The 26,317-nt window shown below is 39.1% G+C and overlaps 1 protein-coding gene across 8 annotated transcripts in view; it reads left to right on the top strand.

Moving 5' to 3' along the window:
• Window positions 1-26,317, top strand: part of SHROOM4 (shroom family member 4) — a 212,165-nt gene that overhangs the window by 96,959 nt on the left and 88,889 nt on the right. For 4 of the 8 annotated variants that reach the window (XM_073799439.1, XM_033849380.2, XM_033849382.2 and 1 more), the window contains one exon: window positions 8,792-8,943. In XM_073799439.1, coding sequence (XP_073655540.1) covers window positions 8,792-8,943 — 152 coding nt within the window. Of the gene's footprint in view, window positions 1-7,735; window positions 7,895-8,791; window positions 8,944-26,317 lie in introns of all 8 variants that reach the window. The other 4 variants (XM_033849381.2, XM_073799435.1, XM_073799436.1 and 1 more) reach the window with 2 other exon arrangements.

Raw genomic sequence — 26,317 nt, forward strand, 5'->3', positions numbered from 1 at the left:
GCCTTTTGTCCCTTCCCTGAAGGGTGTTAGTCCTTTGGTCTTTTTCTAGTCAGAAATGACTAATGTGGGGTATGTGCACTCTTTAGAAACTGTCTTTAGCTTTTTGCATAATGGGTTATAAATAAATGGCTTCAGGGAACCAGAAATGAGTTATTGAGTGAACTTGGCTATGGGATGGTTCAGATTCTAGATAGTTAATCACATTCTCTTGGGCTGGAAGGCTGTATCTAACCCATTCACATTCAGCTGGAAAGTTAAAAAGACACTTTTGATCAACTTGAAGAATAGTTTTAACATCAAAAATAGGTTGGTACTAGAGAAATAAAGATTATATTAATCCAAGAAGAATAATTTCCATCTCTGTGTAGTAATCTGGTGATAAAAGTAACACCCACTTTTATTTTTAATTTGGGCATTTCTTACAAGCATTCATGCACAGTTCATAAACGCCAATATATTAATGTGTCCTATTTACAGTGTTTTTATATTAGGTGGTATATAAAAGACTGTTTTGTCTTTTCAGCCCCCTGGGCTCAGCAGCTAGATCTGCATACTGTACTCTCTTAATGCTGGGTGGCATCATGGACTTTCTGGTTTGTTTTAGACTTATGTTTTAACCCTATACAAGGGAGCTTATATCATGGTTGTATACAGTGAACTCTTGCTGGTAACTGCTTCTAGAAGTCAGGAGCAAAGTCCTTAACATGCTACCATATCCTTTTGTCAAGTTTCTTCAACCCCGGTCCTCCCTGAACTCCCTCTACCACATCAGCTTTGCAAGGTTCTTTGCTCACTTGTACCACTGAAATTCATAGCTTATTAGACAGCTAAGAAGCATAGGTAATCCAGTAGGAAGCAGTAATGATACCTGAATAAGAGATTGTTGCCTCTGAGACAATGGCCTGACCTAAAGTTCTGCTTCTCAGAGTGGGTAGCAGGAACCCTAGGGACCATGACAAAGAGAGGTATCTGGGAGAGACAGGAGGAACAGAAGTGGATGGCTCCAAGATTAGATGAGGGATTGATTCCGGTTTTATGATATGTCAAGATAGAAACTGGCTGGTGATTTAAAAAAACACTTTTCATCTTTACCAGTTGGCAGGTAAGGAAAACAAAATGTTTGTCTTCATTTTTATTTCCTACATAAATCATCCACCTTATTGGAAGGGTGGGTGTAGGAAGAAGAGCAGATGAATACTGTCTCAAAGCCCAGTGGAACAATGGGCAAATTCATAAATTATAGGCCTATTGTAAAGACTTACCCTTTAAGTGAGATGTTTTTGCCTTGATTAAAGCTATGAGTATGTGAAAATAGTGCCCAATCCTTGGGCCCTACCTCAGAAATATAATCTGTATAGTGTAGAGTTCTTAATTTTTAAAATTCTTTCTTAAATTAAGGAATTTTATATATATATATATAATACATATATATAAAAAACACATATCTCAGTGAATTTTTTTTTTTTTTGCGGTATGCGGGCCTCTCACTGCTGTGGCCCCTCCCATTGCGGAGCACAGGCTCTGGATGCGCAAGGCCCAGCAGCCATGGCTCACGGGCCCAGCCACTCCGCGGCATGTGGGATCCTCCCTGACCGGGGCACGAACCCGTGTCCCCTGCATTGGCAGGCAGACTCTCAACCACTGCACCACCAGGGAAGCCATCAGTGAATTTTTAGATGTGTATATTTCCATGTAATCAGTTCCCAGATTAACATGTAAAACATTTCCAGCACCCCTGAAACTTATGCTCATGTGCCTTCACAGTCAGTACACCCTTTCAAGGTAACTACTAGTTTGAGTTTTATCACCATAGATGAGTTTTGTCTGTTCTTGTCCTTTAAGTAAAATGGAATCATACAGTATGTATTGTTTCAGTCTGGTCTCTTTCACTCAGTGTAATATTTTGCTAGGCATCCATTTCGTTGCATGTATCAGTAGTTTGTTCTTTCTTTATTTTTATGAAGTGTGCTACTTTGTGTGTAGGTATGTCTTGGATTATTCCTAGTTTTTGTCTATTGTGAATAAAGCTGCTATGAATAATCAAGTCCTTTTTTTTGTGGACACATATGCTACTTTCTCTTGGGGATACTTAGGTATGGAATTTCTAGGTGCTAGATTAGGTACACAGATTTCCAAAGTGGTTGTACAATTTTACACTCCCACCAGAAATGTGGAGTTCATATTGCTGTACATACCTTTTTAGTGAAGTTCCTGTTCAAGTCTTTTGCCAATTGGTTGTGTTTTTCTAATTGATTTGTATTTCTTTTTATATTCTGAATGTAAGTCCTCTGTCAGATATACGTATTATGAATATGTTTCCAATCTGTGGCTTGGCTTTTCACTTTTTCAGTGACATTTTAAATGAACTTATTTTTTAATTTGATGAACTCCAATATAACACTATATCTTTTATGATTATTGCTTTTTGTATCCTGCCCATAAAACTTTGCCCACCTCAAGGTCATAAAGATATTCTCCTATGTTTTCTTCTGAAAGCTTTATGGTTTTAGCCCTCTCATTGAAGTCTATGATCTGGCCAAAAAATTTTTAGTAAAAATTTATATCAGTAAAAATGTTTTGAGCATGTTTCCCCAATATACATAATTTTATTTATGGATGATACAATCTACCACCACCAATATTAAATACTAATAAAATTTTGTTTTTTTTTTAATTTATTTATTTATTTTGGCTGTGTTGGGTCTTTGTTTCTGTGCGAGGGCTTTCTCTAGTTGCGCGAGCGGGGGGCCACTCTTCATCGCGGTGCGCGAGCTTCTCACTATCGCGGCCTCTCTTGTTGCGGAGCACAGGCTCCAGACGCGCAGGCTCAGTAATTGTGGCTCACGGGCCCAGTTGCTCCGCGGCATGCGGGATCTTCCCGGACCGGAGCATGAACCCGTGTCCCGTGCATCGGCAGGCAGACTCTCAACCACTGCGCCACCAGGGAAGCCCCCTAATAAAGTTTGGTTTTTTAAAAATTAGATAAATATAAACAGAACTTCCATTATCACCCTTTCCAGTAGATCATTTGTGCATAGCCTGGGATATATAAATCCACCCTGGAGACTACTGTTCTAAACCACCAAAGGCTAAATAACATTTTTGACAAACACTGATAACATTAATGTCAGCAAAAGACTTCAGTGTTAACAAATGGCTAGAGTTGACAAAGTGTGAAGAGTACCCCAATGAGCATATTTGCTGATAATGTAAGAAACTCTGAGTTTGCTCTTGCACAGTGGTGTTTGTTCTCCCTTGCCTGACTTAGAGAGACAGCAAGACTGATCTGACTTGGTAGGAGCAAAGACAGACTTGCTTTTGGTCGCTGATGTAGGGTACAGTGCTCTTGACTCCCTATCCCTTTTCTCATTACCAAGTTCCTAGAGCTGAGCTTGGCTCTGGACTGACTTTTTGGCAAAGATACTTAGAATTTGACTTGGGGTAATCCCCGGGGAAATTTAATGATTTGGAGCTTAGAGAGCTTTCCTTGTGAGGATTAGTAAAATAGATGGTAATTAAGCAGCTGGGGAGGAAGGAGCTGTCTGTAAGGATAGGTCATACTGTGGGGCACAGCATAGCTCCCTTGGTCCAAGGTCAAGAGAGCCGATGGGCGTGATCCACAGAACTGAACATTCTGGGGCAGCCCCTTGTAGGATTCTTAGCTGGTAAGGTAAAGAATATCTTTTCCTTTGATGTCCACCTCCTCAGTCTAGTTCCATATAGGACTTAACTATTTAGAACCATGCCTACTTACATCTTTTTAATTGGGTGATGTTTTTGAATTCTCATTTATTTGAGAGAGGTTTTTGTTTTCTGTTTTGCCTTTTGGGAAGCTGGGGTAAGGTAGAGAAGATGAAATTAGGAACAGCAATTTCTTATTTTTCAAATCTAGATTACTTTGGAATTTGGGAGGAATTTTAAAGGGAGAAAGTTGCTAAAAGAAACAAGTTAGGGCAGGCAGTTTGTCTGCAACCCAGGATCAGACCGTTGAAAGTCATGGCAAAGAAAGAGATCACAGAGGTTTCAAAGCCTGTATCTCCCTTTTCCAGGTCACTCTGATTGATCTCTCCTAGCATGGTCAGATTCTAAGGGCTACCAATGGGGTAAGAGAGGGCAGATCAGAAACAGCCCCCAACTTGTGGTCTGTTCAAGTCAAACTAAGTTTCAGAATAAGCACAGACTTTATTATTTGATGATCCTACTTCCTAATAAGTTAAACTTCTCAAAGACAGATTATCTCCATCTCTACATTTTCTCTCTATTGATTCCCCAGAAAAGGCCAAATTGCTGAATTGGTGTCTGGAGTGTTACTAAAAACTTGAAAATCTTTCAAAAAGTGATAAAAAGACATTCAGAGGATATACTTATTTTAAAAAAGCAATATAACTATTGTATTCTAGGTGGACCTTTTCCATTTATGTAGTAAAAAAAATCAATTCATACAATTAACTATGTTATTTGCCTTCTTAGACAATGGACACGCTGGTGGAGGTAGGAGAACGGGCGGGTACAGTGGTCCCTAGGTATCCGTGAGAGATTGGTTCTAAGACCCCCACGTGGATACCAAAATCCATGGAAGCTCAAGTACCTTACAGGTGGCCCCCCCTGTGCATGGGATTTTGCATCTGTGGATTCAGCCAACCAGATGAACCCGTGGAATGCCGGAACATCCTGCGGAACATGCGCCGTGGCATAATTTGGCCAGAAGCTCCTAGAACTGGCCAACAAAGTTTCAGTTAATGCCTAGTTTTTCCAATAAATTTATTGTAGCAAGCAGAGGTATTCACAATCATGCCATTGACTTTTAATACTGCTCTTACACTATTGTAATAAGCATTCAATACTTGCTGGTTATTGTTGCAGATGGTATGTCTCCTGCTGATGCATTTTTCCCCCAAGATAAACCTGGCTTAACTTTTCTTTCCTTCACTTTCTCATATTTCCTAGTTTAGTCAAGAGACCCAAGCAAGTATCTGCTAGTATCTTTTATTTAGTATAAAAGCTACTAGAAAGCCAGTAAGTACTGTTAGGTCCATTTTCCTTTGCCTTTACTCTCAAGCGGCCAATTTGTCACTTTGTTGACAGTTATTAGAGCACTTCGTGCTTCATAGAAGATCCATCAAAAATTTCCAATTCATCAGCTCATTTGCACAAAATGGGGCTTCAGGAATCTCTTTCTCTCAGTGTCCCAACTGTGCTTTTATAAGTGTTCAAACCTTGATGGACCACTCTGAAACAATGGATAAAGACCACAGGGAAATGAGAGATGGATGTTGATTAGTTTCGAAGGAGTGAAACGTAGGTGAAGGCAAAGCACAGTGGGATTATCTGTGTCAGCAGAATGGTAATGCATGACTTTGCTAACTGTACACAGGTCACTGAATGTCAGAACTCCACAGGTCGTCAGAGACCATCTAGTCAGACCCCCACGTTTTACCAGTAAGGGTGAAAGAGGCCAAAAGAGGGGAAAGGGACTTGTCCAAGGTCAATCAGCTCTTCCCAACTTTCCAGGCAACAGCTGGCTTTTGGCTATATGACCTTTATGCAATCAATTTTCAATTACTTGGACCACTCACTGCTAGCCCAGCAATCACTTGGATAATCCAAAATGACACATAAGTTAACCATCGTTTACATTGGGCTTTGTGGTGTGTGTTTATACTGACATTCCAATGCGTCTGGGTCCAATCTGAGAACTCACAACACTTCAAATGAAACAAGAAAGCCACCCTGAAGGGCTGATTCAGGAAGAGCTGGAAAGTTGACCAGCCTTACTGAATGGACAGCATCAAATGATGCTATACAGCCCTCTCAAGAAGGACATGTTATTCTCAACATGTTTGTTGATTAACACCTCTTCTGTGCCCCAGCCAGAGTTACGAGTGGCACAGTGGGAAGGGGAAAAAAATCTTTTATAGGAGAATATACATATTGTTTCCCCTTCCTTCCTTCTTCCCTTCTCCTCCCCTCCCTTCTTCCTTTCCCCTCCCCTCCCCTCCCCTCCCTTCCCTTTCCTTTCCTTTTCATTCCTTTTCCTTGCTAGAAAAATGAACAGCTGCTTTATCTTCTATATAAACAAATATGTGGTTGAGCCATCGACCTGGAGAACTGGCTATCAGGATGCCAAACAATAAATGGAAGACATGCTGGATCCCAGGAATCTAGAGGTGGAGGGGGGAGGAGGAAGACCTGTGAGCAATATTTTTTAAAAGAGTCCAAAAGTTAGGAGGAATAAGAAGGAATCTGTTGTATAGCTCAGTAAATGCCCTGGGTTTGGGAAAGGGCTAGTTTGGGGTATAGTCCAAGAGCTCTTCAACCAAATGGAGTTTCATTTCCTGATCTGGACCTGTCTGTACTTTGGGATTTGGTGCCATAATTTGCTGGTTTGTTGTCTGCGAACCCTCAAACTTGTGCTAAAATGGAGTTATTATTATTCATGTTCTGAAGGTGATGCTGCTGGTGACTGAGAAAGGGCATGGAACAGAAAAAGGGGCATGGACAATTGGCTTGAGGCTATAGTCCAAGAAAGAGTCCCTGCAAGGATTCAGATAGTGGCAAACAAAGTGGCAGTAGGGAATGCAAAATGCCTGATCTTTTGCTGCAGCCATAATTAAGCATTTTAGTTTAAAAGGTACCCCTCTTTCATTTTCTGGTCTAGAATAAACAAATCTTATTGATGTAACAAAGTGCTTAATTAACCTGAGGTGGTACTTAATATCAATACATATTGAAGGAAAGACTTGCCACGGTTAACAGTAATATGGATAATTGAGTTATATGAATTTAAAAATGGGTAGAGTGAATTAAGACTAATGTACATCAACAGGAAATATCTATTAACATTCATTAGTTAGACTCTTGTTTGTGGTTCTTTGTTAGCCTAAGGAAGCCCTTTCAAATGGCTGATGATGCCTGTTGAAAGTCCTGCCTGATGCTGAGGGCCTTCCATGGATGCCAAAGGAATGAATCATTCAAACAGAACTTCTGAAATTCAAGTACAGCGCTTTGCTTCTTCTTCTTTTTCTTTTGGTAGCAGTGACTGTGAAGTAATAATGATAATGACAGTGGAAATAAGAGTGTGATCCTACTTAATTTGCTGAGAGTTGTTCCCCATTTACCAATATTGGCTTGTTTTGTCTCGAGTGGTGGCCCAGGTATTGGAACAAAGGTATATATATATATTCAATGTCACTTGGCTAACCTATGATTTGTCAGACAAAGGTTAATTTAAAAAAATTGTTGGGTTAGCAGCAATAAATTTAATAACAGTCTGTGATTTAACTCAGAATTTCAATTTATTTGATGGGATTTTTAAAATCCTGAATTAACATATTTTTCTGAACTCAGGAGGTCTCATCTGCCAAATTGCACATGAGCTGGCCAACCTAAAGCTCAGCAATATTCTAACTTACATGGTGTGGGGATAGATTGGAGGGATGCTATAAAGGACTGAAAGAAAGATTGGAACAAGAGTAGAAGTAAATGTAAAAACACCTGCAGCAAAGACCAGCCCTTAGTTGCGCCATTTAGGACCTGCCTTTCCCTAAGAATTGTATGGTTTAATCATCCTCAAATCTTTTGCTTCTGAGAGAAACAAACAAACACCTCTTCCTGATTCCATTAGTGGGTTGGACCTTTTTTCACCTGCCCAGCTCCATGGACATATGAACTTTAGATGGTAACCCACCCCTGAATCTGGGAGCTATGTGTACTTTGTTCATTTCTGTATCTCTAGCACTAAGCACGTTGTCCCCTGCATACTAGAAATTAACCAAAATCTTGAGGATGGATTAATGGATGGATGAGATGACTCCTACCACCATGGATGGAATTGATGTTCCAATAGGTGGAACTCACCTTTGTAGTAGAAGAAATGTCACATACAAAAGTAGCCGTAAGTAAGGATCCTTGGGGGAACATTCTGCTTTGCTTTGCTTTTGCCTACCCTAGTGGCTATTATTTCTTCCTTTGCTTTCAATGCCCACGCCCCAGCCTGACTACATTCCTGCCAAGATTGCCCTTGACCAATGGAAATACTGTAGGCTATGGTGGAACAGTGAACACCCATGTTCCCAGCATTTGGTCAGTGCCCACTGTCAACAACATACTTGTTGAAGAGATATAGATAAATGATCAGTTACTTTGTATCTTTTGGATTTGCAATTCCACTCACAGAAGGTTGAGCTGGAAGCCACCTTCAAGGTCTTCAGAGTCAACCCCTTGCTCCCAGATCCTTCACATACTAACAACCCTGTGAGGTAGGGTTGCTTATTATCTGTATTTCACATATGGGGCCATTGAGACATGGAGATGTTAGGTAACTTGCTTGGAGTCACAGAGCTAGGAAGTACTAGAGCCAAGATTCACACTCAAGTTTGTCAGACTTCAGAACCTGCCCAAAGAGAGAAGGACTTGCCAAAGGTCATTTTGCTGAATCCTAGTTCTTCTGGCTCTAATTTGTGTGCACAATTTGCTATTCCATGCCCACACTGTGGAGTTCCTTCGAACATCGTTTTCTTATTTAGAAGTACTTGTCTCCCCAAATGGACTGTTGGTTCCTCCAGGGCACAGATTGCATTATATCTGTGTTGTTTTCTTCCTCAAGGGCTTGCCCAAGATTTGCCTTCAGTAAATAATGGCCTATAATCAGCTTCTTAGCTGCTCCCTGGAGGGTCTTGGTGCCATCCCCCAGGACTATTTGTGGCTCAGAAGTTGGGAGGAGCCAGGAAGTAGAATTTGGGGGAAGGAATCGCCTCACCACCTGCTTTCTTTTTTGTCCTCTGCAACACAGATTGAAGATGGAGGCAAGGCAGCCTTGTCGCAGAAGATGAGGACTGGTGATGAGCTGGTGAATATCAATGGCACACCATTGTATGGCTCCCGCCAAGAGGCCCTCATCCTCATCAAAGGCTCCTTCCGGATCCTCAAGCTGATTGTCAGGAGGTAAGGCACAGGGAGATTTGCTATTAGGTGCAGGAGCCGCTGAAACCACTTGGTTGGTAGAAAAGCCTCAATAGAGGCATGTCTCTATCAATATCAAGGAAAGAGGTGTTTCATGTGAACAGAATTTTGCAGACAACTGAAGCAGAATGGCATAAGAGAAAGGGCCTTTGGTTCAAATCCTGGCACTATCTCATACTACCCATGTCATCTTGCATAAATTTATTTTACCTCTGAAAGACTCACTCTCCTCATTTGCTTTTGAGAGAACTAAATGACTCAATACACACCAAGGGCCTACCTAACCCAGTGTTTTTCTGTATCCTCCATCATAAAAGACTGCCACTGCTGAACCACATAGATTTAAAGAGATCCTACTCCCAGCCATGGTAGGCACTCTGGAGGCTGTGGCAAACTCTAAGACAGGAAGCCTGCCCTTGAGGAGTGTACAGTCTAACAGGGGAGAAAAGATACACATAAGACAGATTAATTAGCAATACATTGTTTTAAAGAAAGCCGTAAAGGAGATTCCACAGGGCGAAGGGTGATTGTCAAATGAATTGTTCAGACAGAAATTGCTATTAGAGTTCAAGAGAAAGAGAAAGCACGTCAGAAGAGATGGTTAGGGTAAGACTTCATAGAGGAGGTAGAATCTAAGCTAAAAAACAGGTAGAATTTGACAAAGAAACCATCAGGAGGGGAAAAGCTTTCTAGGTAAGTAGAGTGGCACAAGCAGGAGGAAGACAAGGACATATTTGGAAGATAAGGACAGTCATTCTACTGCTGCCAAAGCATCCACCTATAGGTGAGCTTACCATAGGTCTCCCTTTCATTTTGCTGCTGTATCTTTGTTCTCTACTCCTGGAGCTCATACTTCTCCCTTTCTGTTAGTTTCCTTTATGTTATACACATGCCTAAGTTTTTCCATCTTAATTATTTTTATTAGAAAAAATTTTGTGTCTTCCTGTATTCATACTTCCCCCTCTGGCTTCTGCCCCATCTTCTTCTTTTTGTTCATATCCAGTCTCTCAAAAGGCGAGTCTATACTCACTGTTTCTACTTCACCTACCTTCACCTACCATTTAACTTTCCACCCACTGCAGTCTGAATTTGACTCCCAGAAGTCCACTGAAACTACTCTGTCAAAATATATGTATTACCTCCTAGTTGTCAGAGTCAATGGGTTATTTCTAGTCTTTATCATATATGACTTACATATGGCGTTTGACATTGTTGCTCTGGATTACACCCTTCTTTGTGAAACTCTCCTGCTTTCAAGATACCCCATTTCCTTGTTCTTTTTCTATCTCTCTGTTCACTTTTTAAAATGAGGTTCCTCTACCACCTGCTCTTCCTCTGCCCATCCCTTAAATGTTGGTGTTTCCCCTAGTTCTACCCTTTCTAATTTCATCAATATACCATGGAAAATCTCACCCGGTCCCCGAGTTTCAATTATCATCTGTGTGTGGATGACTAGATCTCTAATGCCCCAGACCCCTATAACCAACTTCTACTAGACATTTATACTTAGATGTCTCAGAAGCATTTCACACAAAACATGCTCAAAACCTAATGCATCATCTTCTTCTCCTCGCAAGCTCCTTATCTCAGTGACTGGGACCACCATGCCCTTAGTCAACCAAGCCAGAAACACAGAAGCCATCTTTAATTTTTCCGTTGTTCTCCTGCTCTATATGCAAATGATTTATCCCGAGGAGAGAGTACTTAGGGGGAAAGATTTTGAGTTAGTGAGGGTGAAGTTTTATAGGATCCCATTGATTTATTATATTACTTGCTGCTACATAAGACTAAGCCATGCCTGCCCATGTACCTAGGTAAGAGGTGACATGTTAAATAATGTCTTATACAATAGACACATTGTCACTGACTCAGTATTGGATAGGTCATAGTTTAGGTTTTAAATAAGGCTTCTTAAAGGGGCAGATTGGTGAATTTAGAAGTTTTTGTTTTAGAATCAGATAGACACATGTATGCTACTTCCTGGTTCTGTCACATGGGAAATAATAGTTCCTATATAGGAGGATGATGATTAAGTGAGGCAATTTATGTAAAATGCCTTTAACATAATAGGTTCTCAGTGAATTTCAGTCCCATTCCTTTCCCTAGGGTATAAAAGAAGCATAATTGGTAACCAAACACCATTATGAAATAAGGAGATCATCAAACTGTATTGTGCTTTGCAACCTAACCTTCAGAGACAAGATTTGCTGGGAAACCATTAGGGGTGAAAAAGATCTGACAGGAAATAAAGCCCCTTGAGAAATATTGGTTATACAGAGGTACCAGCACTTAGAAGGAATGTAGACATGATCCGTATTGGCTTCTGAACCAGTCCTAAGAATGAGAGTGTTCAGGTGTGTCACTCACTCATCCTCCCTTGGTGAGCTCCATGTCTTCTTTCTCCCTGCTGTGGTGACATCTGCCACTACCAGTCACTTAAGAGTGGCTATAATTATGGCCTTGGAGATAATCGGGCCCTTTGGTTTTCATGGTGTGGCAGGTCCTATGGCTCCCAGAACCTACGTTGTCTACCCTTTCAGCTTCTCCGTCTCAACCCGGATTGGAGGAGGCGTTCAATGACATAATTTATTAGGTGATGCTGCCCTCTTGTGGAAAACTTAACCTTCACCTATGGACTACCCTGGGGATGGTGTAGGACATTATTCCTTCTTTCCTGGTCCAAGTTATTCTTCTAATTTATGAAAGAGCTCTCAGCACATAAAAGAAATGTGATCTCCATGAAATTTAATATTTAGCCTAGTGTTTTATACTAAGGTAGAAAGTCTTTGGTTTGAGTAAAGCAATCAACTGACAAAGATTCAACACTGAGCTTTAGGTCTGAGCTTGAGTGTTTGTGGATGAATATAAAGAAGGAACTTCAGAAAATGGCTTATTCTGAAAAGCCAGCCCAGCTCTTCCTCCTATATTGCTCTTTAGATAATGGTTAACTAAGTCATAAATCTAGGTGTTGCCCTCAACTCTTCTCACTTGCCTCAAGCCACTTCAATCCAAGTTATTCCACGTCTTGATTATTCTACTTGCTAAAAACCTCTCTGTAGCCCTTGTCTTAATCCAATTGTTCATCATTTCTTACCTGGACCATTGTAATAGTCTTCTCACTGGCTTCTAATCTTGTAGTCTCACCTCCTTCCAATCAATCCATTCTCCAAATAAGCATCTAATCATGTCACTTATCTATTTGAAAAAAAGAAAACAAAACAGGACCAATAACCATACAATCACATTGGTCCCAAGAGATAGAAGATACAGACTATATTAAGGATTTGTATTCATGAAACCATTCTTTGAGGGAAAAAAAGGATCTAAATATGTAAAGAAAAAACCTGCAATAAAAGAAGAAAAATTATATAAATGTCTATATGGGAAACTTTAACGTAATTTAACTATATCAGATAAAGTAGACCTAAAATATATACTTTAAAAGTTTGAAAACCATAATTCATAGGGTCTAATTAATAAATGTCAAAAACTGTATTCTATAGACAGTGAATACACTATATTTTCAAATATTCTGGTAACATTTAAAAAAATGATCATTGATATGCCACAAAGAAAACCTTTGCAAACTCTTGCAAGTAGACACACTTTCTCTGTTCTCTGATGATAATGTAAAACTTTTATAAACTTGAAAACAAATTTAAACAAAAGTCTTCAACTGCATGAATATTTCAGGACACAATTTATATGCAAGTATTAGCTCAAAGAAACACTGGCAGACTAATAAAAAATAACAAAAACGAGATCACGACTTATCAAATCTTTGAGAGCAATATTCAGGAGTAAATTTATAGCCTTAAATATTTCATTATTAAATATGAAGAATGAAATTATGTGACTAAGAATCCAATATAATATGAAGCCGATGGGTAGGGGTTTTTTTAATGGGGGGATGAATTAAGTAGATAAGCCTCTAGCAAATTTAATCAAGAAAACAATGATGAATTATAAATAAAATTTAAGTGATAAATGGAATATAAGAGCAAATACAAAGGTTTCTTAAATTATAGGACACTACTAAATTGTACCTTAATAAATTTGAAAATCTCAGAGAAATTTAAAATATCTAATAAATATTAAATGGCAAGCATTATTGAGAAGTTGCAAACTAAATGGACCTGTAATTGTAGAAACATAGAAAACAATCATCAAAGAGAAACTTCTACAAATACTTTAAGGTCAGATGTATTTACCAGCAAGTTCCTTCAAACTTTCTAGGAATAGACAAATTCAATTCTATAGCAGTGTTATACAGTTGAACATCTTGAAGAGTTATTCACGTTGGTTTTGAAGGTAGCATCACTCTGATACCAACATCTGACAAACTGCTCCAAAAAGAACATTCTATCCAATCTTTTTTTTTTTTTTTTTTTTTGCGGTATGCGGGCCTCTCACTGCCGTGGCCACTCCCGCTGAGAAGCACAGGCTCCGGACGCGCAGGCCCAGCGGCCATGGCTCACGGGCCCAGCTGCTCCGCAGCATGCGGGATCCTCCCAGACCGGGGCACAAACCCGTGTCCCCTGCATCGGCAGGCAGACTCCCAACCACTGCGCCACCAGGGAAGCCCTCTATCCAATTTTTGAACTTAGATGGAAAACCTATGAATGAAATTCTATCAAATCTACTTCAGTAATGTTGGACAATAACAATTCATTGCAAATGTTAAAAGATAATTTTTAAAAAGATAAAATCTTAACTCATAGCGATAGAAAAATGAACGTGTTGAAGATTTTTATTTAACAGTAATAAGGATATTGTAAGGTGTTACAACCAGTTCAAAGGATAAGTCAAAGAAGCACAAATTTAATTTAAAAGTAGACTACATTAACCAATGAGGAGCTATAAGGAGAAATATATCCCATTCACAATAGCAACCAAACACATACAATTCTTAGAAATGACCTTAGTAGGAAATATGTATGAAAGCAAGAAGTTGTTTATGCTGGAAATTACAAAACTGTCCAGAAAGAGAAAATGTGTAGACGCTATTTTTTATCACATGGGTAAAGTCTCAGGGCACTGTTGTAATGATAAAATTAAGACACAATTTGATGGATAGTATATACACATGCCCTGGTTTAGGCATGCTTTCCACAGACAACTTCTAAACCATTATTCTTCTAAACTCACACAAAAATCCCTTTTGAAATTCAGACAAGCAGGCTTTATCATTTTCATTTCCTTACCAATGTCATCTATCAGCCTGCAGGTCATTCTCCCACTTCTGTTTTATACTTTGGCACCTGCTTCACCATCATCTTCTCTACCCCAGTTTCTGCTGTCATACTGAAAGATTTCATTGTTCTTGTAAAGAATCACAAACTTTAGTCTTATGGGTCCTTGATCTCAACTTCAGAGATAAACCCTTCTATATCAGCAGCTCACTCCCCTGACTGTACCATGGACTGTGCCAACCTTTCAGTCAACAAATATTTATTGAATGTCTAATCTAGGCTAGAGTCTGGTGACTCAATCATGGAACCCTGACACCTTCCAGTCTTTCTCCATTGGAGTTCCTTATCTGAATCACAGAAGAAAGAAAATAAGTTGAGTGACCATTATCTCAGTTTTCCCAAGGATGGCACATAACTAGGAGTGTGCTAGATGCAGAAGGGAGAAGTTAATTCATTACATACAATGGATTCTTCAGGGCTGTGTTTCTTACTGGCGAGCATCACTTAGAAACTTGTTAGAAATGCAAATTATTGGGCATTACCATAGACGTACTGAATCAAAACTCTGATTTGATTCAGTACTCAGCAATATGTTTTAACTCAGCAATATGTTTTAACAAACTTTGATTCAGTACTCAGCAATATGTTTTAACAAACTTTCCAGGTGTAAAGCTTACAGTTTGAGAACCACTGTCTTGAGGGCTTCGGGCTTAATTCTCAGGAATCAGCTGAGAAAGACTAAATTCAACTCTCTGATAACAACCTTACTCCTTCTAGCTTTCACATACCCCATTCCCTTTACAGCTGCTCTTCAATATCTAGCCCTCAAATATCATTTTCCACTATTCTGTGCTCACGACTATATCTCTAGTTCTGATCTCTCCCCAAAGCTCATATGCATAGCAGCCTGGTAAACATCTCTACAGGAAAACCCAGCAGGAACTGAAAGGCAATGTGTATAAATCTGAACTCATTATCTGGTTTATAAAACTCTCTCCCTTTCCAATAGCAGTTGGTGGTACTTTCATCCATCTAGCCATCCAAGTGAGAAACCTGAGTCATTTTTGACTCCTTGTTCTCCCTCACTAAGCCATGTTGATTTAACCTCTTAGACACTTCCAGAATTTACACTCCTCACTCCATTTTCACCACTATTGCCCTTCTCATCTCTCCCCTGTACTATTTCAGTAGCCTCTTGACTGTCTCAGATCTGTCTGCCAAGGTGTTGCCACAGAAGTAAATCTAAAATACAGATTCAATTATATTAATCCCCTCCTGGAAACTTGTAAGTGGCCTTCATTGCCCAGAGGCATGGTAAATAAGACATTGTATATCTTCATCCCTACCCATACCTGCAACTTCATCTGACACTTGTCTTTTGTGCTAGAGCAATACCATTCCCCAAGAATTTCATGCTGTTTGTCACCTCTGACTCTGATCATTCTCTGCTTTCTATTGGAGCATACTTTCCTCTTCCTTTCCTTAGTTAATGCCTTCATATTGACCATTAAGATTCAGCTCTGGGGATGTTTCTAGGGTACTTTCTTTGATGCCTTGGGTTGAGTTAGGTGAACTTTCTCTGTCTCCCATAGAACTCTAGTAGGTTTTATCACATTGTGTTGAAATAATCTGTTTCTATGTTTATCTTCCCCATTACACCAGACCAGGAGTTGGCCAACTACAGCCTATGGGCTAAATCCAACCCACCACCTTTTTGGGGATGGCTTGCTACTAAGAGTGTTTTTTAAAATGTATTTTTAAATGGTTGGGGAAAAGAAAGAATAGGATTTTATGACATGTGAAAATTATATGAAACTCAAATTTCAATGTCCATAAATAAAGTTTTATTGGAACAGAGCCATGCCTATTCATTTACATATTGTCTATAGCTGCTTTCACACTATGATGGCACAACTCAGTAGTTGTGACAGAAACTGTCACAACTGAAAAGCCAAAAAAATATTATTTTGCCCATTACAGAAGAAAATGTGCTGACCACTGGACTACAAGAACCATGAGGGGAGCGGCTGCTTCATATTCATTGTTGTGTCCTCAGCACCTAGTACACCTTATGGCACATAAGAAGGACTCAGAATTTTTTTTTAACATCTTTATTGGAGTATAATTGCTTTACAATGGTGTGTTAGTTTCTGCTTTATAACAAAGTGAATCAGTTATACATATACATATGTCCCCATATCTCTTCCCTCTTGTATCTCCCTCCCTCCCACCCTCCCTATCCCACCCCTCTAGGTGGTCACAAAGCACCGAGGTGATCTCCCTGTGCTATGCGGCTGCCTCCCACTAGCTATCTATTTTATGTTTGGTAGTGTATATATATCCATGCCACTCTCTCACTTTGTCACAGCTTACCCTTCCCCCTCCCCATATCCTCAAGTCCATTCTCTAGTAGTTCTGCGTCTTTATTCACGTCTTGCCCCTAGGTTCTTCATAACCTTTTCTTTTTTTAAGATTCCATATATATGTGTTAGGATACAGTATTTGTTTTTCTCTTTCTGACTTACTTCACTCTGTATGACAGATTCTAGGTCCATCCACCTCACTACAAATAACTCAATTTCGTTTCCTTTTATGGCTGAGTAATATTCCATTGTATATACGTGCCACATCTTCTTTATCCATCCATCTGTCGATGGACACTTAGGTTGCTTCCATGTCCTGGCTATTATAAATAGAGCTGCAATGAACATTTTGGTACATGACTCTTTTAGAATTATGGTTTTCTCAGGGTATATGCCCAGTAGTGGGATTGCTGGGTCGTATGGTAGTTCTATTTTTAGTTTTTTAAGGAACCTCCATGCTGTTCTCCATAGTGGCTGTATCAATTTACATTCCCACCAACAGTGCAAGAGGGTTCCCTATTCTCCACACCCTCTCCAGCATTTATTGTTTCTAGATTTTTTGATGATGGCCATTCTGACCGTGTGAGATGATATCTCATTATAGTTTTGATTTGCAATTCTCTAATGATTAATGATGTTGAGCATTCTTTCATGTGTTTGTTGTCAATCTATATATCTTCTTTGGAGAAATGTCTATTTAGGTCTTCTGCCCATTTTTGGATTGGGTTTTTTTGAGATGGAGCTGCATGAGCTGCTCGTAAATTTTGGAGATTAATCCTTTGTAAGTTGCTTCATTTGCAAATATTTTCTCCCATTCTGAGGGTTATCTTTTTGTCTTGTTTATGGTTTACATTGCTGTGCAAAAACTTTTAAGTTTCATTAGGTCCCATTTGTTTATTTTTGTTTTTATTTCCATTTTTCTAGGAGGTGGGTCCAAAAGGATCTTGCCGTGATTTATGTCATAGAGGGTTCTGCCTATGTTTTCCTCTAAGAGTTTGATAGTGTCTGGCCTTACATTTAAGTCATTAATCCATTTTGAGTTTATTTTTGTGTATGGTGTTAGGGAGTGTTCTAATTTCATTCTTTTACAGGTAGCTGTCCAGTTTTCCCAGCACCACTTACTGAAGAGGCTGTCTTTTCTCCACTGTATATTCTTGCCTCCTTTATCAAAGTAAAGGTGACCATATGTGCGTGGGTCTATCTCTGGGCTTCCTATTCTGTTCCATTTGGGGTCCTTTGTGTTTCCATACAAGTTATGAAATTTGCCAGTGGTAGTTTGATAGTGATTGCATTGAATCTGTATATTGCTTTGGGTGGTAGAGTCATTTTCACAATGTTATTTCTTCCAATCCAAGAACCTGGTATGTCTCTCCATCTATTTGTATCATCTTTAATTTCTTTCGTCAGTGTCTTATAATTTTCTGCATACAGGTCTTTTGTCTCCTTAGGTAGGTTTATTCCTAGATATTTTATTCTTTTGGTTGCAATGGTAAATGGGAGTGTTTCCTTAATATCACTTTCAGATTTTTCATCCTTAGTGTGTAGGAATGGAAGAGATTTCTGTGCATTATTTTTGTATCCTGCTACTTTACCAAATTTATTGATTAGCTCTAGTAGTTTTCTGGTAGCATCTTTAGGATTCTCTATGTATAGTATCATGTCATTTACCAGCAGTGACAGCTTTGCTCCTTCTTTTCCGATTTGGATTCCTTTTATTTCTTTTTTTCTCTGATTGCTGTGGCTAAAACTTCCAAAACTATGTTGAATAATAGTGGTGAGAATGGGCAACCTAGTCTTATTCCTGATCTTAGTGGAAATGATTTCAGTTTTTTACCATTGAGGACCATGTTGGCTGTGGGTTTGCCATATATGGCCTTTATTATGTTGAGGAAACTTCCCTCTATGCCTACTCTCTGCAGGGTTTTTATCATAAATGGGTGCTGAATTTTGTCAAAAGCTTTCTCTGCATCTATTGAGATGATCGTATGGTTTTTCTCCTTCAATTTGTTAATATGGTATATCACGTTGATTGATTTATGTATATTGAAGAATCCTTGCATTCCTGGAATAAACCCCACTTGATCATGGTGTATGATCCCTTTAATGTGCTGTTGGGTTCTCTTTGCTAGTATTTTGTTTAGGATTTTTGCATCTATGTTCATCAGTGATATTGGCCTGTAGTTTTCTTTCTTTGTGACATCTTTGTCTGGTTTTGGTATCAGGGTGATGGTGGCCTCATAGAATGAGTTTGGGAGTGTTCCTCCCTCTGCTATATTTTGGAAGAATTTGAGAAGGATAGGTGTTAGCTCTTCTCTAAATGTTTGATAGAATTTGCCTGTGAAGCCATCTGGTCCTGGGCTTTTGTTTGTTGGAAGATTTTTAATCACAGTTTCAATTTCAGTGCTTGTGATTGGTCTGTGCATATTTTCTATTTCTTCCTGGTTTAGTCTCGGAAGGTTGTGCATTTCTAAGAATTTGTCCATTTCTTCCAGGTTGTCCATTTTATTGGCGTAGTTGCTTGTAGTAATCTCTCATGATCCTTTGTATTTCTGCCATGTCAGTTGTTACTTCTCCTTCTTCATTTCTATTTCTATTGATTTGAGTCTTCTCCCTTTTTTTCCTTGAAGAAGACTCAAGACTTTTTTTTACACATCCTGATGTAGGGAAGTAGGAAAGTAGAGAATATGAGTAATTGGTCCACTTGATAGTTTTCATGGTCACCTAAATTGGCGTATGAGATTGCATTCAGTCTCTTATGGATATGGTTATTTGTGAGCCTGTTTTTATCTGATCAGCTCTAGGTTCACTGATGAAAAAAAGCCAAAAAATCTAGTTTTTTTCCCTGCAAACCTGATGTCCAGATCTTCTACCAACATGATTAGGAGAAGGAACCATATTTTGGGGCTTTGTCCAGGCTACCTGCCACCCTCTCTAGCTGATCTTTCTCTGTTGTGATTATGCCTCTGCCATCTACAGTTATTAAATGGAAGGGGTTTAACTGTTAAAACTCATTAAAACTGTATTTGTCCTGTCATGTATTAATATACCAAGGATAGGCGGAGCTTCACAGTTGACACAGTGTTAGAGAAGTCCTGGAAAGGCAAGAGATGGAAGAATCGACATACTATTATAAAACAGGGATAGGTAAACTATGGTCTGTGGCAAAATCTGGCCTGCTACCTGTTTTTGTAAATAATGTTTTATTGGAATACAGGCATTTTCATTCATCTACATGTTGCTTTTATACCACAATGGCACAGTTGAGTATTTCTGTCAGAGGACATATGGCCCTCAAAGCCTAAAATACTTACTACCTGGCTCTTTATAGAAAAAGTTTAAAGCATCCTCCAAAAAGAAGCATCCTCCAAAAGGAAGGTATAAACATCCTCCAAAAAGAAGACCTTGAGACTATCTAAAGGTTAAAAGGACTGAAGGAGAACCACCACTGTCTACAAGTGAAACTGCATAAAAAAAAATCACAGAATGTTTAAACCAACAAACATGTGAGGCCAACTGATGAATTCTTGAGATTCAATTATTCTTTTGAGTTTGGGTGATGATGTGGTTGGTATAAGGCAAAATGAATTGTATTTGTGTTCATACAAGTATGTGTTTGCTTGCTTGCTTCCTCCTATTCAAAAGATATACACACTACTATATATATAAAAAAAACAAGGACCTACTATATAGCACAGGACCTATATTCAATATTTTGTAATAACCTATAATGGAAAAGAATCTAAAAAAGAATATGTATGTATGTATATATGTATGTTTATATATATGTATAGATACACACACACACACACACACACACACACACACACACACATATATATCTGATTCACTTTGCTGTACACCAGAAACTAACACAACATTGTAAGTGAACTATACTTCAATAAAAAGATATATATTTTAAAATTTTTATTAGAGTATAGTTACTTTACAATGTTGTGTTAGTTTCAGGTGTATAGCAAAGTGAATCAGTTATACATATACATTAAGAAAGATATGTATTGAGTGCTTCTATAATCTAGATAATGAGCTAACTGCTGGGGATACCATAAAGAATAAAACAGACACATTCCCTGCCCATATGTAGCTTATAGTCTATTGTGTTTGACCTTAGCATGACTTTGAACAAGTTTACATAACTTCTTTTAGCCATTCTTTTCCCTCCTGTATAATCAGAATGCTAATGCCTCTTTTGCAAGTTTGTTATAAGGATTAAATGAGATTTTATATATATACATTTTCCCAAGTCATTCAAAGAATATTTATCGAGTGCCAACTATATTCTAGGCACTATTCCAAGTATTGGTGATACAGCAGTTAATACAGTAGATTTAAAGAGAAAATCTTGCCCTCATGGAAATTGCATTTTAGTCAAATATATGAAAGTACCTGAAGCAAAGTAGGATTTAATGATTGTTCTTTTCCTTTTCCCAATAAATAAAAAGATGGCAGTCCTTATCCTTCAGTACTGACTTTAGCAGGGAGTACAATACTGGTTAAAACTATGTCACACAGATTTCCTTTTAATGGCTAGCACTTTTAACAACATAGATGAGGTGTTATTATCAATCATAATAATAATTTTCAACCAGAATAATCATTAGGTTGGATAGCACAAGTTGTGAAAAACAACTAGTTCCAAATTGGTTTACTTCTCGTTCCTTGCATGTGCCTCTCTGCCTTTTCTATGTTGTTCCTTGACCTAGAAAGTTTTTCACCTTTCTCTGCTGAACCAAAGACTGGCCATACACTAAAGTCAAGCTGCAATCAAAGGAAAATGTACTGTCAGAGCTAAAAGAGGTCTCTCTAATCATGGTATTTAGCAACCCCATTTTATACGTGAAAAAAATGCCCAGGACAGGAAAAGACTCTAAGTTCACATAGCTTAGAAGTGACAGAGGTAGGACTAAACAAGCAGCCTCTGCTTACCAGTTAAGCATTTGTTTCACCATTTTTGGGATGTCTCACATTTGCTACCACCTCTAAGAAGCCTTCCTGCACTTGAGGGAGACATCATCTTCTTACACCCAAAGTACCTTCACTGTCCTAACCTTTACCTTATCTTTTCCCTCTGCCAACTCTTTTATGAATTGATCCACATCCAAGTGTTTCACCTCTCTCCTAGATGCAGGAGACTGCCAGATACCTCTGCCCAACTTTACCTTCTTTCTGACCCGCAGACTTCCATTCCAAAGTGTGTATTACCCCTCACCCAACTTCCCCACCTAATATCTCTATTTCTGACCATGGCATATTTCCCACCCCTGTAAGTCAAGCTCACAACTGTAGAATCCTCTTCCATTCCCTTTTTCATCCCCAACAGTCCCCAAGCCCTTTCTGAGCTTCTTCTGCAGTGTTTCTAATATCCAACTCATCTATCTCCTTTGCCTTCTTCCTGCTACTGCCAGGGACTCATTACCTCTTGTCTGGATGCCCTCTAACCCATTCTCTGCAATTCTGCCAAATGAATCTCCCTAAAGCACATCTATGTATTCATTTCAATCAGCAGTAATTGTGCTCTGGGTAAACCTCATGAATTATGAGATCTCAATTGTGCTTAGCCTGGGTCATGTCATTCCCTTTCTCAAAAAAAGATGCAATTGCCTCCAGAATTAAGTCCAGCCACTTCATTCCAGCATTGAAGACCCTGTATAGATGGGTCTAAAGGACTTTTTTTCTATCCTCATCTCCCTGAAACTCAAGGGATATGCATTTGAAATGTTTATCTCCTCATTTGGACATACCCAATTCTTTCACTTGTGGCCTGGTCCTCATTCCCCTCTACTTCCTGGAGAAATTTTGCACTTTTGATTCCCACTCTCCTTTTTTCACATATTATCAGCCTGTTATCCTTCTCTTTGCCCTGAGTCCACCCTCTATGTCTGCAAACCGGCTCAGATCTTTCCCATCTTGAAAATAACCTTTGTCAGACCTATGTTTATCTTTAGATATTACCCTTTTTTTCTTTCATAGCTAAATTACCTTGTCTACAGTCACTGTTCCTACTCTTCCACTTTCCATTCACAACACAACTCATAAGAATCTAATTCTGTCCCTCACCATGTTCCTCAAGTGACTCTGGCCAATATTACCAGTGACCTGTTAATTATTTAAAGCAATGAACTTTTTCCTATTCTTATCTTACTTCACCTCTGCATTAGTATGCTAGAGCTGCTATAACGAATGTACCACAAACTGGGTACATTAAAACAACAGAAATTCTTTCACAGTTCTGGGGGCTAGAAATCTGAAATCAAGGTGTTAACAGGGCCATGCTCTTTCTGAAGACTCCAGGAAAGAATCTTTCCTTGCCTCTTCCTAGTTTCGGGTAGTCGCGAGTGACTCTTGGTGTTCCTTGGCTTATAGGCACATCACTTTAATCTCTGCCTCCTTCTGTGCATAGCATTTCTTTGTGTCTGCGTCTGCATGGCCTTCTTATAAGGACACCATTTATTGGATTTATGGCTTATCTTAATTTTGTATGACCTCATCTTAACTAGTTACATCTGCAAAGGCCCTATTTCCAAATATGCTTGCATTTTGAAGTTCTGAGTGGACATTAATTTGGGGGGGAACACCATTCAACCCAGTACAGCCTTTCCTCAGTACTTAACACTGTTGAACACTGCTTCCTTCTCAAAATTTCCTCTTCCTATGGCTCCAGTAATACTATATTTCCCCTATTTTTTCTTTGTTTTTTTTCTTTTCTATTCCTCCACTCCCCTTAAGTATATATTCTCCAGAATTCTACACAAGGTTCTCTACTCTTCTCACACTGTACAATCTGGGTGATTTTAATTCATTCTCATGATTTTACTTAGCAAGTAAGACTTCTAAATATCTCATTCTATCCCATACTACTCTCTCATATATCCCACTGCTTTCTGGATATTTGTATGCCCCCACAGATATCTCAAAATCTCCACATGTATGTATTAAATTTATTAACCTCCACCTCCAACACCTGACGAAATCTGCTTCTCCTCCTGTGTACCTCTGTATAAATAAATAGTTCCCAGTGAACTCAGTTTTCTCAACTACTCAGTTCTGTATCTAATCGACCAAGTCTTGGCAATTTTTACCTACTGAAAATTTCTCACATTTCTCCTCACTTATGTGTTCACTGCAATAGTCCCTCAACTAGTTTATCTACCTCTAGTCTTTCCATGCTCTCCACCTCCTGAATTGAATCTTCTCCACTCTACAACCAGAGTCTTCTTTTTAAACTTGAATCTGGTTATGAAACCCTTACTCACCACAACCCTTCAAGCTTCCCTATTATGTTTAAGATAAAATCCAAACTCCTTAATTTGGTTGAACAAGGCCCTTTAGAATATAACCGTATTTATCGCCACACAAGCTTCCAATCTATGCTATGCCCATGTTCAACTGCAGGTACTCTCCAACTATAACATCATCGCCCATATCTCTGTGTCTTTTCACATTCTGCTCCTTCCTGGCATGATGACTGCTCCCTCCTCTTGTTTGCTTAGCTAACTCAAGTTTTGACCAAGGCTTTGCCACTTGTAAGACTCTTTCCTTAGCTCTTTCATCCCTGGACTGTATTAAGTTTTCCTCCCATAAACACCACCCGCTGATTTCCTCTGTCTAGAACTGCTTGTTCTATATTGTAACAGCCTGTTTACTCATCCATTTCCCCCTATGAATTTTGGGTGGTGTCCATGTGTTATGTATCCTTGTATCTTTGACATAGCCATCATAGTGCCTAGCAGGGATACAAGTTCAATACTCATCGAATAGCTAATTGAATTGAATGAATGTGTGCCAGGCAAGGGCAATCAGGGTTACCAGAGTGAGGATTAAAAGCTGAGAATCCCAGGGGTGTTGGGTTGTCAGACTTCCAAATACTTGAAAATTGAGGTGGTGGGTTCAAGAAAATAAATATGAGTCAAAGATGAGTCCAGAGTTTCTTGCTTAATAGGCTAGATGGAGTTACAAGAACTAGGATTTATTGAGTCCCTACTAGACACTGCACATTTGACCCAGTATTTTATATACATTATATCAGAAGGAAGTAAAATAATGAGCTCAGTTTCTATTAAAGCTCAGTATCTATTAGATATCTATTATCTATTAGAGCTCAGTATCTATTAAGAACTCTTAGTAGAAATGTCCAGCAGTCAATTGTAATTATAAGTCTTGGGTATAGAAAAGAAATAAAGATGCAATAATTAGATTGAGAGTTAGTTGGGTAGATTGTAATTGAAACCTTGGGGGATGTGGGAGGGATCTTCCAAAAAGGGCAGTATAGAGGGGAAGGGAAGAGGGATGGACAAAATCCTGGGGGACGTATACTTAAGAGCTAAGCACAGGGAGAGAAACCCTTCCTTCCTTCCTCCCTCCTTCCCTTCCCTTCCTTCCTTCCTTCCTTCCTTCCCTCCTTTCCTCCCTCCCTCCCTCCCTCCCTCCCTCCCTCCCTTTCTTCCTTCATCAGACAAATATCTACTAGGGCCATACTCTGTGCCGGGTACTCTTATAGGAACTGGCGATATACCACGGGACAAAATAGTTTTTTTTCTCATGAAGCTGATACTCTAGTGGGGATAGAGGAAGTACACAATAATCACAAACAAGTAAACATATTATATAATATCAGTTTGTGAGAAGTGCTATAAAGGAAAACAAATAAGTGTAAGAGCATATAAAATGACTAAGTGTGGATATAATGGGGACAGAGGAGGCTTTAGCTAGTTCAGGGAAGGCTTCTCTGAAGATATTTGAACTAAGAATCAAATGATGAGAGACAGGCAGCCATATAAAGATCTGGGAAGAAGAGCATTCCAGGCAGAAGGATATCAAGTATAAAAGTCCTTAAATGGAAAAATACATGATGTATTCAGGAATCAGAAAGAAAGCTACTGAAACTAGAGTGTAGTAAGCAAAAAGGAGCATGAAAGGAGATGAAATTGAAAAGGTAGTCAGGAACACAGTCACATAGGGCCTTGTAAGCTCTGGTAAGGAGTTCAGATTTATTCTAATTGCAGAGCAAACCTGTTCTAAGCAGGACAGCACTATGATTTGTTTTGCACTTGGAGATGAACACCCTGGCTGCTGTATGGAGAACAGACTGTAGGGGGCAGAGAGGAAGCAGGGAAATTTGTTAGGAGGCTAATTAATTCAGGCAAGAGGTGGTTATGGCTTGGCTTGGATTTTAGTAGTGGAAATAGTGAAAAGTAGTTGGATGTGGAATTCGTTTTGGAGGGCTTGTTAATGGATTAGGTTTGACTTGGGCAGCGTTGTGGTATGGAGTGGGTAGGTAAGGAATAAAAGGTTCCTTGGTTTTGGCCTGAAAACCAAGGTGGGAAAACTGAAGTAGGAGAGACTGGAAGAGGAACAAGTTTGGTGAGTGGTAAGAAGGAATAGGAAATAAATAGCTTGGTTTTATACGTGTTAAGTTTAAGATGTCCATTTGACAGCTACATGCTAATATTTACTAAGAAATGACATAGATCTCAGAAAGTAAGTCAGTGTTAACTATTTTAATTTTAGAATCACCCTCTGATAAAGCTTTGAGACTAGATGAAATCTCTAATGGGTTAAGTGTAGACAGCAAAGAGGGGAGGTCCTTGGACTGAGCCTTGGGGTACTCCAATATTTAGAGGTAGGGCAGATGAGCAACCAAAAAAAAAAAAAAAAAGCTGAGAAATGGCCAGTGTGGTAGGAAAAAACCAAAAGAGAATGGTGTCTACAACCCAAGTGAAGAAACTGATTAAAGGAAGAGGGAGTAGTCAACTGTGTCAAATGTTGATGAGACATTGATTCTGA

The sequence above is a fragment of the Tursiops truncatus genome, chromosome X (genome assembly GCF_011762595.2).
Source record: "Tursiops truncatus isolate mTurTru1 chromosome X, mTurTru1.mat.Y, whole genome shotgun sequence".
NCBI lineage: Eukaryota > Metazoa > Chordata > Mammalia > Artiodactyla > Delphinidae > Tursiops > Tursiops truncatus.